Source organism: Peromyscus eremicus, chromosome 1 (assembly GCF_949786415.1).
Source record: "Peromyscus eremicus chromosome 1, PerEre_H2_v1, whole genome shotgun sequence".
Taxonomy (NCBI): Eukaryota; Metazoa; Chordata; class Mammalia; order Rodentia; family Cricetidae; genus Peromyscus; species Peromyscus eremicus.
Window position 1 is genome coordinate 155,179,622 of NC_081416.1, and position 13,464 is coordinate 155,193,085.

General features: G+C 47.7%; 1 protein-coding gene across 4 annotated transcripts in view; it reads right to left on the bottom strand.

The window, feature by feature from the left end:
- The window catches only part of Cep89 (centrosomal protein 89), a 56,275-nt gene that overhangs the window by 20,362 nt on the left and 22,449 nt on the right, over window positions 1-13,464 (bottom strand). For all 4 annotated transcript variants that reach the window (XR_009381668.1, XM_059274896.1, XM_059274887.1 and 1 more), the window contains exons 10-15: window positions 11,745-11,795; window positions 11,327-11,410; window positions 9,222-9,325; window positions 3,034-3,149; window positions 1,176-1,356; window positions 405-572 (exon numbers count right to left, since the gene is read on the bottom strand). Coding sequence is in view for 3 of the 4 variants with exons in the window: in XM_059274896.1 (XP_059130879.1) it covers window positions 405-572; window positions 1,176-1,356; window positions 3,034-3,149; window positions 9,222-9,325; window positions 11,327-11,410; window positions 11,745-11,795 (704 nt within the window). In the remaining variant the exon portion in view is untranslated. The remainder of the gene's footprint in view (window positions 1-404; window positions 573-1,175; window positions 1,357-3,033; window positions 3,150-9,221; window positions 9,326-11,326; window positions 11,411-11,744; window positions 11,796-13,464) is intronic.

The following is a 13,464-nucleotide window of genomic DNA, read 5'->3' on the forward strand; positions in this document are numbered from 1 at the left end:
ATGTACACATAAATGCATAATAAGTCAAAGAATAAAAGATATTTCAAAAACAATAAATAAATGTATAAGTATTAAAAACTGAAAAAGAAAAAAAAGAAAGAAAACTGGGATGTAGTAATGGAAAAACAGGCTTTGAGGAGGTGGTTAGGAGACCATCTAGAGCCCAGGGTTGCCATGTGGTTATCAACATCTGAACCACGGACTTGTGAACTACAGATCCACGGAAAAGCTTGTTACACTTATATTCTGGTACTGTCCCTTTGGTTTATTTTCCATTTTACTGTCCTTATCAGAGAAAGAGAAGATAAAGGGAATAAAATGAAGATAACAAGGAAATGAGATGCATATTTGCGCACACACACACACACACACACACACACACACACACACACACACACCCCTACTTGTTTGTCTTGCGCATGCGCTCTAGCTCAGCCTCGAGCGCTCTGTTTCTGCTGACCCAGCTGCTTTTCTGCAGAAGCAGGCTCTTCTTCTGCACCTGTAGGGCTGTCAGCTTTTCCAGCAGCTCCTCCATCTCAGCACTGTCTTTCTCTTCTTCCTTCCGCAACTGGCTGAAGGACAAGAAAGAGCAGACATGTATGGAGAGTGACACACACACACAGTACAGTGTACAGTGCAGCCTGGGCACAGTGCACCATGGGCACAGTGCACACTACGTACAGTGCACTCTGTGTACAGTGCACCCTGGGTACAGCGCACCCCGGGTACAGCACACCCCGGGTACAGCGTACCATGTGTACAGCGCACCCTGTGTACAGCACACTCCGGGTACAGCGCACCCCGGGTACAGCACACCCCGGTACAGCGCACTCTGGGTACAGTGCACCGTGGGCACAGTGCACCATGAGTACAGTGCATTGTGGGTATAGCACATGCTGGGTACAGTGCACCATGAGTACAGTGCATTGTGGGTATAGCACAAGCTGGGTACAGTGTAGTCATGTAAAATCAAGTGGAACTAAAAGGAAGCAGATGGCCGGCAGCCAGAATCTAAGCCCTGGTGGACACCCAAAAAAAAAACAAAACAAAAGTGGAACAACTGTCAGCTCCACATTTCACAGAGAGGGCTCAACCAAAAGCTGAACAACCCCAGTCCGCTCTACGTCTCACACGGAGGGCTCAGGCAAGCTTCTGCTTTCAGATAACACTCTCACCTTTTTAGCTCATTGACAATCGACGTATGAACGTCTATGGCGATCTTGCTGTCCAGCTGTGCTCTGAGTTCCTGGCATTTGGCCTGTAAGCTCCCCAGCTGCTCCTTGCTCTCCACCAGCTGCTGCTCCTGGCTCTGGGTCTTGGCCTCCAGGAGCACAAGCTGTTTAGTCAGCTTAGAAACTGGAAGGGAACAAGATCAAGACTTGGCACAGAAGACTCGATTAAAACATGAGGGTTAGCCAGGCGTAGTGATGCACTCGGGTCTGAGGCAGGAGGATCATGAGTTCTGGCTAGAATAGGCCACACAGGGAGATCCTGTCTCAAAAATTTATCTTTAAAAAAGAAGAGGTAGGCGGGTGGTGGCGGCACTTGAGAGGCAGAGGCAGGTGGATCTCTGTGAGTCCAAGGCTAGCCTGGTCTACAAAGAGAGTTCCAGGACAGCCAGGGCTACACAGAGAGACCCTGCCTCAAACAAACAAACAAAAGGAAGGAAGGATGTAGCTCAATGACGTGCTGTTTGCCCAGCTTGCAAAAGCCCTACTGAAAAAATCAGTTAGCTACAAAAATGACCTTTTAGGCCTGGGGAGTGCTTGTTTCACATGCCTGAAGCCTCAGGTTCAATCCCCAACACCGCACACAAGAAAAAATAGAGCAGACTTGGTGGAACTCGCCTGTTACCCAGCAACTTGGAGGCAGAGGCAGTTGTTCCGTGAGCAGGGACAGGAAACAGGGAGGCTCACAGCAATCAGAAGAGACAGCCTGATTCAGACTCTTGTCCTGTGACTCCAATCTTCAAGGAGAACTGGAGGGGGCGCTATTCTGGGGGCTCCTACTTCGTTTTAATCAAAGCAAGAGGAAAACTCTCAACTTGGCTCACTTTGGAGAGCACTGCCTTCTGCTATGGCAGCTCTAGGAACAAAGAGGGACCCCATGGGAGAAGGGAAACTCAGGGGAAGTCCTGGAGAGCCAGAGGTTTAACCTATGTGTCCTCAGCCCGACAGAAGAAAGGGCCGGTGGCGCAGCCAGAAGTGCTGGTACACACCTGTTACCCTTGCACAGGTAGAATCGGGAGGACTATGATTTCATGGCGCCCTGGACTCTCTGGCAGTTCTGGGCCAGCCTGGACTACACAGCAGACCCTGTCTCAAAACCCTAGGGTTAGGGATGTGTGGTGATCTGATTACAAATGGCTTCCATAGCCTCATATATTTGAATGTTTAGTCACCAGGGAGTGGCACTATTTGAAAGGATTAGAAGGATTAGGAGGTGTGGCCTTGTTGGAGGAAGTGTGCCATTGCAGGTGGGCTTTGAGGTGTCAAAAGCCCATGCCAGGCCCAGTCTCTCTGTCTCTCTGTCTCTCTCTGCCTGTGAAAGCCCTCAGCTCCTTCTCCTGCACCGTGTGTTCTACCACGCTCCCCACCATGATCATAAGGGACTAAACTCTGAAACTGTAGCAAGCCTCCAATGAAACAAAGCTGCCTGGTCATGGGGTCTCCTCACAGCAGTAGCGCACTGACTAAGACAGACTGTAACTCAGTGTAAAAGTGCTTCTTGGCATACTGGGGTGGGAGAGGATGGGAAGGGGGCACAGTAAAGTTCTACTTCTTTGTCCAGTCAATAAATATCTGAGAACACAGTCTTGGGTTGTTTCAAATGCTTCATTCTGGAACTTCTCCAACTTCCCAGACGCTACCCTACCCTACAGCCTGACTTCAACTGATTCTACAAGGGATCAGAGATCACACATGCTGACGGCAGGGCCAACCGTGAGAATGCAGCAAACACCCCAGCTTACAGTTCTGAAAAGGATGATCCCGACCCCCACCCGTCTAATAGGACATTATCACTATCACTCACCTTCTTGGAGGTGCTCCTGGTGGCTGTCCCTGGCTTTTGTTTGCTGAATCTCCAACTGCTCTATCAACAGCTTGTTCTCATCTAGAACCAGCTCTGCTTGAGCCTGAAGCTGCCTCCTATGATTGATTCAAAAGATTAAACACTGTCCTTAGGTTCTGGGCAAGCACAGAAATGTGCCACAGTGTGGGTCAACACCTGGGCATGTTTTTGTGTTGACCATGTTAGTTACAGAGCAGATGCTGCCATGCGCAGTGAATGGGAGGAGAAAGGGCAGCAATAATGCCTGATGACAGATGCACCAGCTACTACAAGAGGTGACAGTTCACATGCACGCAAAGGCAGGGGTCAGAGGACTGCCATGTGCATGACACCCAGGTGAGACAGCCACAAAGTGGCCCGTTGTGTTCCCAACACTGAAGCATCTGATCCCCACAGAACTTTTTTGGATGCTGGAAGGTCCCATTTTACTTTGGAACTCATATAGCAGCTGTTCATGGTAGCTACACCTACAAGTCCCAAGCATTCCTGAGGCTGAAGCGGGAGGGCTGCTTGAGTCCAGGACTTGAGGGCAGGCCTAGACAACTTTGTGAGACATTAATGTCCCAAAAAGTAAAAATAAAATGCCAGAGAGATGGCTCAGAGGCCAAGAGCACTGGCTGCTCTTCCAGACGACCTGGGTTTGATTCCCAGAACCCACATGGCAGCTCACAACCATCTGTAACTCCAGTTCCAGAGCATCCCATGCCCTCTTCTGGCCTCTAAGGACACCAGGCACACACATGGTATGTAGACATCACACATATTAAAAAAACATTTTGTAATTCTCTAAAAAACAAATAAACAAACCAACCCAGGTGTGTGCTACAAGCCTAGAATCTCAACACTTGGGAGACTGCAACAGGAGGAGCTCTGTTGGAGGCCAGATTGGACCGGCAGTGAAACGGCTTGAAAAAAAGAAAAAGTAAAGTTGTGTTGTGATCACTTAGAAACCTGTTCTTTTCTAATGAGAGACAGAAAAGGAGTGAATTCAGACAGAGAGGGTGGGGAAAAGAAAAAATAAGTAAATATTAAGAATAAACCAGGAAAAAAAAAACTCAACTTATTAGATGGCTTTGAAATAGTGTCTTAACACTATACCACACCCCAGCCTTGATTTTTCCACGAGAAAGCCCCCCATTTATGCAATGCATTGTAAATCGCGTATCAGTTCAACTTTCATAACTGAAAATTCCAGCCGGACGGCTGAAGGACCTTAGATGTTGCCTCATTAAATGTTTACTGCCCACAGTACAGCAGAAAGCAGAAAGCCAGGTGGAAGATGAGACAGCGAAGGTGCAGCCAGCCTAGGGGACAGTGACTGAGCATGCTGCCCACACCCCCAGAGGGGGGCTGCCCAAGGGGCGCCACGTCAGCCTCCTCACTGCCCCCTCACACTGCTCCACCTCGGACTTTCCTTCCCGACATTCACTTGTTCCTCCGCCTTTTCTCAGCCCCTTCCACCCTTTACTGTTTTCTGAGACAAGTATCCATATGAAATTCAGGCTGCCCCGAAACCATGATCCCCCTGCCTCATGCTCCCAAATACTTAGATGCCAGCAGGTGCCACCATGCCTGGCTCTCTTCCCTTTCTTTTACAGGGTCCTTTCTTCTACTTTTCAAAAGTAGAAAAAAATCATCCTGAGTGAGATGACCTAAACCCAGGAAGACAAATATGTGTGTATTCACTTACACGCAGATATTAGCTGTTAAGTAAATGGTAATCAAACTGTAAATCACAAAGAGAGGTTAGGCAAAGAGGAAGGCTCTAGTGGGGGATGCACGGGTCTCTCTGGGAAGGGGAAATTTTGTGGTGGACTCGGGGAGGGTGAGGATGGAAGCAGGAAGGATGCGGGCTGGAGGAAGAGAATATAGGAGAGACAGCTGGAACTGGGGAGCATGGGTGTGTGTGTGTGTGTGTGTGTGTGTGTGTGTGTGTGTGTGTGTGTGTGTGTGTGCAGTGGAGACTTCTGGAATCTAGGAGGGTGATCCTAGTGAGGACTCCTAGTAATGGAGGATGCGGGCGGATGCAGAGTCTGAACTGGTTATCTTTTATAGCCAGGCAAGGCTTCCAGGAGTGGGACTGGGTTACATTTGGTTGAGTTGTTGGTTGTTGGCCAAGCGGGTCCTGTGGAGATCCCTCAACAACCCAGGCTGATGCTAGGACAGAAGGTCACTTTCTGGAAACCAACAGCAGGGGGCATTGCTGAGGACAACTTCCACACAGCTCACTGAACAGAGAGGTCAGGCTGGTGTGGGGTTGGAGCCTTCACCCCTACATTCAGGTCTCTTGGTGTGAGAAAGGACTCTGCAGGCTACAGAGAAACCTGGACACCAACCCAGCCACAAAACCCTCCACCTGCAGTCTGTCCTGCCTGCAAGATGTGCTGGGGCAACGGCGGTGCAGAACTTGTGGGAGTGGCCAATCAATGTTTGGTTTAACTTGAGGCCCACGCCACAAGAGAAACATCTCGTGCCTGATACTGCCTGGGTGGCCAGGAACCAGAGCCTGGTTAGCCCCGAGAGCTACGGTAGAACCAAACGACTGGAAAAAAAACAATGCAATGGAGGTCTCCATCAGGTCCCTCCTCTCAGAGATCAGGGAACCCTGCAGAAGAGGGGGAGGAAAGACCGTAGGAGTCAGAGGGATGCAGCAGGATCCCAGAACACGGCCCACTGAATCAGCTCTGCGGGGCTCACATGGGCTCACAGACCCTGAAGCAGCAAGCACAGGCCCTGCAGGGGTCTGCATCAGGTCCTCTGCAGACACATTATGGCTGTTAGCTTGGTGTTCTTTGAGACGCCGAACAGTGGGAGAGCAGGTGTGTCTCTGACTCTTGCCTGCTCCTGGGACTCCTTTCCTATAAGGCTGCCTTCTCCAGCCTCGATATGAGGGCTTGTCTTACTGTATCCTGTTTTGTCCTGTCTGGCTGTCCTCACTTGGAGGCCTGCTCTTTTCTGAGGAGGACACCGAGGGGCAGTGGATCTGGGGGACAGGGGAGGTGGGGAGGGAGCTGGGAGGAGTGGAAACTGTAGTAGGGCGTAGTGTATGAGAGAAGGATATACTTTTAAAAAGAAAGTTGAAAACTTCAGATTTAACACTTTTCTGATACCTACTAAGCCTGAAGCTCCCCAATCAGGAGAAATTAGGGATGCAGACAGTAGATGTGACCAAGGACTTCACTGAGAAGGTCCTGGAACAGAACACAGAGATGCTACACAAGGGTGCAGAGGGCCGTGGGGAATAGGGGGCAGCCAAGAGGCAAGGAAGGGGCAAGCTCACCTCCTGAACAGCCACCAGAGGGAGGAGTTAAGTGGGGAAACATGGATGGGGAAAGGCACGACCTGGGCCTGGCACTGGGAGTCCAACAGGGGAGTCACAGCGCACCAAGGACTGCAGCGGCCCAAGCCACCCCAGGGACATGTCAGTGACCACAAACTCAGAAGAGCCAGCCTGACGGCACGACACATGCCTGGACACTGAAAAGAAACTATTTCATTTTTTTCCAGTGACATTCAGACATTTAGAACATACTAAACTTGCCTGTCCTTATAATATGACCTCTGATTCCCATGAGAGACAGTCTGGGCTGTTCAAGGACAGCCTGTGTAATGGCTAAAATTATGTTTTAAGTTTAAATTACTGTGCTTAAGAGATCAAAAAATGCCTCTAACTGCAAGCCCCATTTGCCTAAGGACAGATAACTTCCTGGAATTCTGGGGCTGTTGTTCAGGCAAGATAACAAGACACATGTTTTCACTTCTGTAAACAAGCTTGGTATCCCCAACTACACAGGACGTGCTTGATCATACATAAGTGAGAGGTACATAGGCAGGAAGTATATCAGGATACATGCTTGCCCCGACTGGATGAAGGTGGGAAGTATGTAGGTAGCCTTGTGGGTTTTTCCTTTATAAGCCCCTGACTAATGTAATTCAGCACCATATTCTGGGAATCCCGGGCATAGACCTGGCCAGTGTCCATTGTCTTGACCAGTATTTAATAAACCTTGCTTCCAATTTGGTTCAAAAATTGTAGCATTGGTCTTATTCTCAGCTGGTGGGTTTAATACTTGGTGTACATGGAGTTCTAGTCTCAAGAAAGAAAGAAAAAAAGATACTAAACACAACATACCCACTAAAATCATTACTGTTTTCATAGTTTCAGCTGGAAACTATCTCTAGACTTTCGTGGCTTTGTTGCTGCTGTGTGGGATTCTGGGGTGGGGGTGGGGGTGTCACACAGAGCTGAGAGGAGAAGAAAAGGAGATGGGTAAGAGGGCAGGGACAGAGAGGGGTGTGTGTGAGGAGACAGAGAGCAGACGGAGAGGGCAGGTCTCAGCTGTGGGCAGCCGTGGCCAGGCCTTCCTGTCCACAAGCCAGCTAAGTGTGCGGGGTGACAGCCTACAGGAGCTGCTTCAGACACAAACACAAACGGGCAGGGCCAACTTAGAAAATGTAGATATTCATTTGCTTACTCATCTATTTTTACTTTTTTGCAGTGTTACAGACTGAACCCAGGACCCTGGTTGGGAAGAAAGTACTCTACCCAGGGCCATATTTAAAATGTTTTTCTTGTTTTAGTTTGTTTGGAGATAGGGTCTCACTATATAGCCTTGGCTGACCTGGAACTTCCTATGTAGACCAGGTTGGCCTCAAACTCACAGAAATCCTCCTGCCTCTGCCTGAGTACTGGGATTAAAGGTTGCACCACCACACCTGGCAAATAATAATGATGATGATGATGATACCAACTCAGAGCTAGGTGTGGTGGCATGTGACTGTAGCTGAGCACTTGGAAAGACGGAGGCCTGCAGAGTTCAAGGCTGGTTTAGAGCTACACAGTGTGACCTATCTTCCAAAGCTGAGGGTTAGGGATGAGACTCAGTGGTCGAGCACTTGCCCAGCACAGCCTGAGGCCCCAGGTTCCATCCTCAGCACTTCAAAGAGTAAAACCAAACATCTTAAAGTCCAATTTAGAAGAGTTCACTGGGGCTGTATCTTATTCACATCTTAGAAATTCTTCCTTTTAAAAATTTTATAAACAATTTGAAAACTGCTAAGTTTTTTGCACCCCAATAAGCCTCTCTGCCAAGGCAGCAATCCATATTAAACCAAATCAGACCAAATTAGAAAAAGCCCCGATTTAATAGATAAAGCATTCCCTGGTGATTCTCCAGCTCCCCAGAGAGGCAGGAAACCACATGTCTGTTTTCTGGGATGCAGCTTAAATACCCTGTCTCGAGCCTCTCTGGGGGAGGAGCCGTGTTTGGCGGGCTTTGAAGGGGCGGGTTTGGGAAAAGAGATGGAGGAGGGGTGCGTGGATGTCTTTCTGTATGCTGTGAATATGTGTTGCTCTGATTGGTTAATAAATAAAGCCATTTGGCCTATGGCAAGGCAGCTTAGAGGCAGGCAGGAAATTCAAACAGACAGACAGGAAGAGAAAGGAGAGGCAAGGCAGAGCTGCAAGCTGCCCAGGAGAAGCAAGATGTAAAGGTACCGGTAAGCCACAAGCCACATGGCAAAGTATAGATTAATAGAAATGGGTTAATTTAAGATATAAGAGCTAGCTAGCAAGAGGCCTGCCACAGACCATACAGTTTGTAATTAATATAAGCTTCTGAGTGATTATTTTATAAGTGGCTGCGGGGTCTGTGGGGCTGGGCAGGACCGGAGAAAACTTCAACTACAGGAAGGGAGTTGAGGTGGATCTTCTATAAGAATATTCCAGACTCTTTGGGTATAGGATGCTAGGGTGCCAGGGGCTGAGGTGGAGCTCCCACTCAAACAAAAACCTCGCAAACAAATAAAAACACCCCACACCCAAATTAACTGGACTGTGAATGTATGGAGTGGACATGAACTGTTGAAGAGATATAAAACTAATGGTTTTTCTTGCTCTAATTCTGTCATGGTCTTTTTGGTTTTGGTTGGTGGATACCTGCATAAAATATATTGGATACTGAAAATGTAAATTTCAACATGTAGCTCCAAGCTTCTGCCCTGAATGCCTACTCTAAGGTCATAGAGTTTCACTGAGTTATGCAGGTTTTGGGTAAAGTGCTTAATTTAGAAAACAAAGTGCATCTATGTATCTGGCGATGTCAGGAAGCCTGTCCCTATTATGTTGTAAGTTAGCAAACACCACTTGCCATTCCTCGCTGGTGACGGGGCTACTCTGATTTAACTGCTGATGCAAGCCTTCATTTTCTCTCACCACCTCCTGGACTCGCAGCCTAAAGGTTTTCATTTCCTCCTGAAATGAGATGCATGGAAACTGTCACGCACGTGCACACATTCGGTATCGGCTGGGATGCTGTTGCTGGGGAAATCAAATGTAACAGTCACGGTGACAGCAGAGTCCTGCTCTAGCACCAGGCTTAGTCTCCGGGTTCCAGAGCCCCCACGTGTGCGCAGGAGCACAGACCTGAGAGAACAGCCAAGTCACTGCAGGGTCGCTGCACACAGGGACAAAGAACCTGGGTTTTAAGTCGTCGGCTTGTCACTTTGCTGTAATTGGCAAAATAATTGAAAAATTTAAAGGAGGGAGTTAGAAGAAAAACAAAACAACCAGAGACTGAAAAGTTTGCTTTGTTAGACTTTAGAGGGTAAATTGGAGTTTTTGTTTTGGTTTGGTTTTTGGTTTTCAAGACAGGGTTTCTCTGTGTAGTCCTGGCTGTCCTGGAACTCGCTCTGTAGGTAAACTGGAGTTTTTACATAAACAGACTTTTCAGTCCTAGATGAAAGCTTGCGTGAGCAGGTGAGGGTGCTAGTGTGGAGGTGCCCTAACCTTGTCCTGCAGAGCACAGGAAGTCCCAGCTCAGAGGCATCACCTTGCTCAGCCAGACTCCCTGGCCAGAACACACTCACTTGCTGCCGGCAGTCTCCACGGCTCTTTCTTTATATTTTTTAACTGTCTTGTCAGACTGAAGCCATCAGGCCAGCTGTTTGTTTTGGCTGAGTCCCACCCGTCACTGGCAATGCGTCCCATGGCTGCTGTCATGCTACAAAAGTAGATTGAGCATATGTGGTCAGAAGCTGCAGGGCTCACAAAGCCTGCAATATTTATTAATTGGGTTTTTATAGAAAATGTGGGATGACCCAGACTTAAAAAGAGCATCTAAATGGAAATTTTATTATTAATTTTTTTTTTTTTTTTTTTTTTTTTTAAGTTTTTCGAGACAGGGTTTCTCTGTGTAGCTTTGCACCTTTCCTGGAACTCACTTGGTAGCCCAGGCTGGCCTCGAACTCACAGAGATCCGCCTGGCTCTGCCTCCCGAGTGCTGGGATTAAAGGCGTGCGCCACCACCGCCTGGCTATTATTACTTTTTTGATCAGTGAACACAAGATAATTAATGCTCTTAAAGATCCAGTGTCCATGGGGCTGGAGAGATGGATTGATTGCTCTTCCAGAAGTCTCAAGTTCAATTCCCAGCAACCACATGGTGGCTCACAACCATCTGTAATGGGATCAGATTCTGGTGTATATATAAAATATATGAATAAATAAGTCTAAAAAAAATCCAATGTCCAATAGTATGTCATAAGGTTTCTTGAGATGGGACAGGTAATGGGAAGCATGACTGAAGACCAGGCTGTTGGGCTCTTAAAGGACCCGTCCCATTCAGAATTCCCTAAAGACCAACTCTTCTCTCCCTGGATCCTTCCAATACCTGGCCCCATAGTGAAGACCTCAGAAGCGTGAGGCATAGAAGGGCCCAGGGGTTAATAATGCCCAGGCCTAGTCTCCTTGCAGTTGAAATGGCTGCCGTTCTCAGGAAATAGTGAAATGGACAAATCCTTGTTTTTAATACTGCCGACAACTCGATCACAATACACCTCTGCGGTCAGTGCTTCCTGGGACCCCGGAGCGTTAGGATTCCCTAAAACACCCTGGGCATGGTCTCTGTTTGGCTCAGCATCTGCTCTAGCGCTGGCGTCCACAGCTGCACAGTCATGGATGACGTACTGTTCTTCCTTTGCCTCCCAAGACTGCCACTCTTGGGGGACTACCTGTCCCCAGACCACAGCTTCTCAAAGCCGCTGCATCCCCGCACACCTCTCCTCCAAACACCACCCACCCACCCATCATGCTCTGCCAAACACACCTTCCTCCTTCTCCACCTCTTTTCCCCCAGCCATCCTAGACACTCCTCCGTTCAACAGATGCTGGAGTACATACCGCCTTAGGCACGGTTACCTTTGAGCTGTCTCTGCAGTCTGAAACAGCTTGTCTGCGAGACATCTGCCCACCTACCTCCAGGGTGGTGCTGAGTTTGTCCTTCTCTTTCATTCTGTCTTCATAAGCCAGCAACAGTGGGGAGAGGTACTTTATATCCAACTGCGGGTGGAGTAATGAAATAAAGGATGATTAATAACATCATTTCTTAGACTGAAATACAACCATCATGGCTTTCGGGTTTTTGTTCAGTATTTTCGGGACAGGGTTTCTCTGTGTAGCCCTGGCTGTCCTGGATTTTCCCTGTAGAGCAGGGTAATCTCGAACTCAGAGATCCACCTGCCTCTGCCTCCCAAGTGCTAGGATTAAAGAAGTGCACCACCACCACCCAGCTCATCATGTTTTTGTAAAGGGCAAGAAAGCAACTTATTCTGGAATGGTTCTTAGTAGTTTGACAGAGCCAGAGAATATGGGCCTGAGATTAACTTTCACTTACCAACCAGGGGGGTGTGGGGCCCTTTGATGGGAGGCCTTCGATTTGGGAACACTGAAAATAAAGCACACATTGAAGACACAGTCAAGCTGTCCCTGAAATGCCATGTGGTAGACAGACATTCTTATCTTAGTCTAGAACAGACATCATCCTTCTCTGTGCGCATGTGTGTGTGCATATAAATGGGAAGTGTTTGAGAGTAACACCCTCATCCCCTAAATACTGCAACATGTTTCCTAAGAACAAAACATCCGTTTAGTTAACACAGTACTGTGTAAAAATTAGGAGATAACACTAACACACAACACTATTACAAACATTCAGACTATCTCCGACTTCATGTTTCCACATGAAGAGAAAGAAAGGAATGATGGGGAAAAGAAGAGAGGGAGGAAGAGAGGGAGGGAGAGGGGGAGACAGTGACATTCTCCTTTGGCCTCTTCATGTGCACCCATGCATGAACACCTATACACACACACACACACACACACACACACACACACACACACACACACGTTCCGCCTTCCCAAAATAAGTAAGAGGGAGATCACATCTGGAGAGAGGGACTAGGAAAAATGTCATTGAAAATGTGGTATTTGCATAGATCAAATGAAAAGTGTATGGAGTGGGGATGCTGCGGTAACAACAGAGGTGACAATAAGTTGTCACTGGGCCCACTTGCTTTGCCCCACCCACAGCCCAACAGAAGGACAAGGTCTAGGCAATGTGTTTTGGATCGTGTGAACTCCCCCAGATTAATTTTGTTATTAAAAAGTTAATGCTGGGAGCTGGTGTGGTGATGCACGCCTATAATCTCAGCACTTCGGAAGCTGAGGTGGGAAGCTCCTGCTGCAAGCTGAGGTCGGCCTGAGCTTCATAGTGGGTCCCTGCTTGGGCTACAGTCGGAGACCCTTTCTTAGAAATAAATAAATAAATAAGTAATACTGGAGTTAGTAGAGTGCCTGCCTAACATGTACAAGGACCAGGGTTCAATTACCAGCATCACTAAAAAGGAAAGATTACTATTACGCAAAATGAAAGAAATCAGTCACAAAAGGCCACCCATAATGCAATTGCACTTCTATGAACTGTTCAAAATAGGCAAATCTCCAGAATTAGAATGTAAATCAGGACAGATGTGGGGCACGCCTTTATCTCTGTGAGTCTGAGGCCAGCCTGATCTATGGTGAGGTCTAAGAAAGCCAGGGCTATGCAGAGATATCCTGTCTCAATAAACAAACAAAATAAGAAAGTAAACCAATAGTTTCCAGGGGCTGCTGTAGAGGAAGTGCATGCTGGGAAAACAGGGAAGACTTGACGGGCATGAAATGTCCCGATGGGGTATAAGTCTGGACACACTAACTCTATCAACTATACACATGAAATGGCAAGATTCAGTAGGGGAGGTGTGAACACCTGTAGTCCCAACACTCCAGAGGTGGAGACAGGAGGATCAGGAGTTCAAGGCCAGCCTGGGCTACGTGAGACCCTGTCACATAAAAACAAAACCATTAATGAATGAATTAATTAATTTAATTAAATGGGTGTTAATCAGACAATCTCAAGTCAAATGCTGCAAAATACTAACTTTAAAAAGATGTCTTTTGGGGCTGGAGAGATGGCTCAGGGGTTAAGAACACTGGTGCTCTTCCAGAGAACCTCAGTTCAATTCTTAGCACCCACATGGTGGCTCGCAACCATCTGTAATGAGATCTGGTGCCCT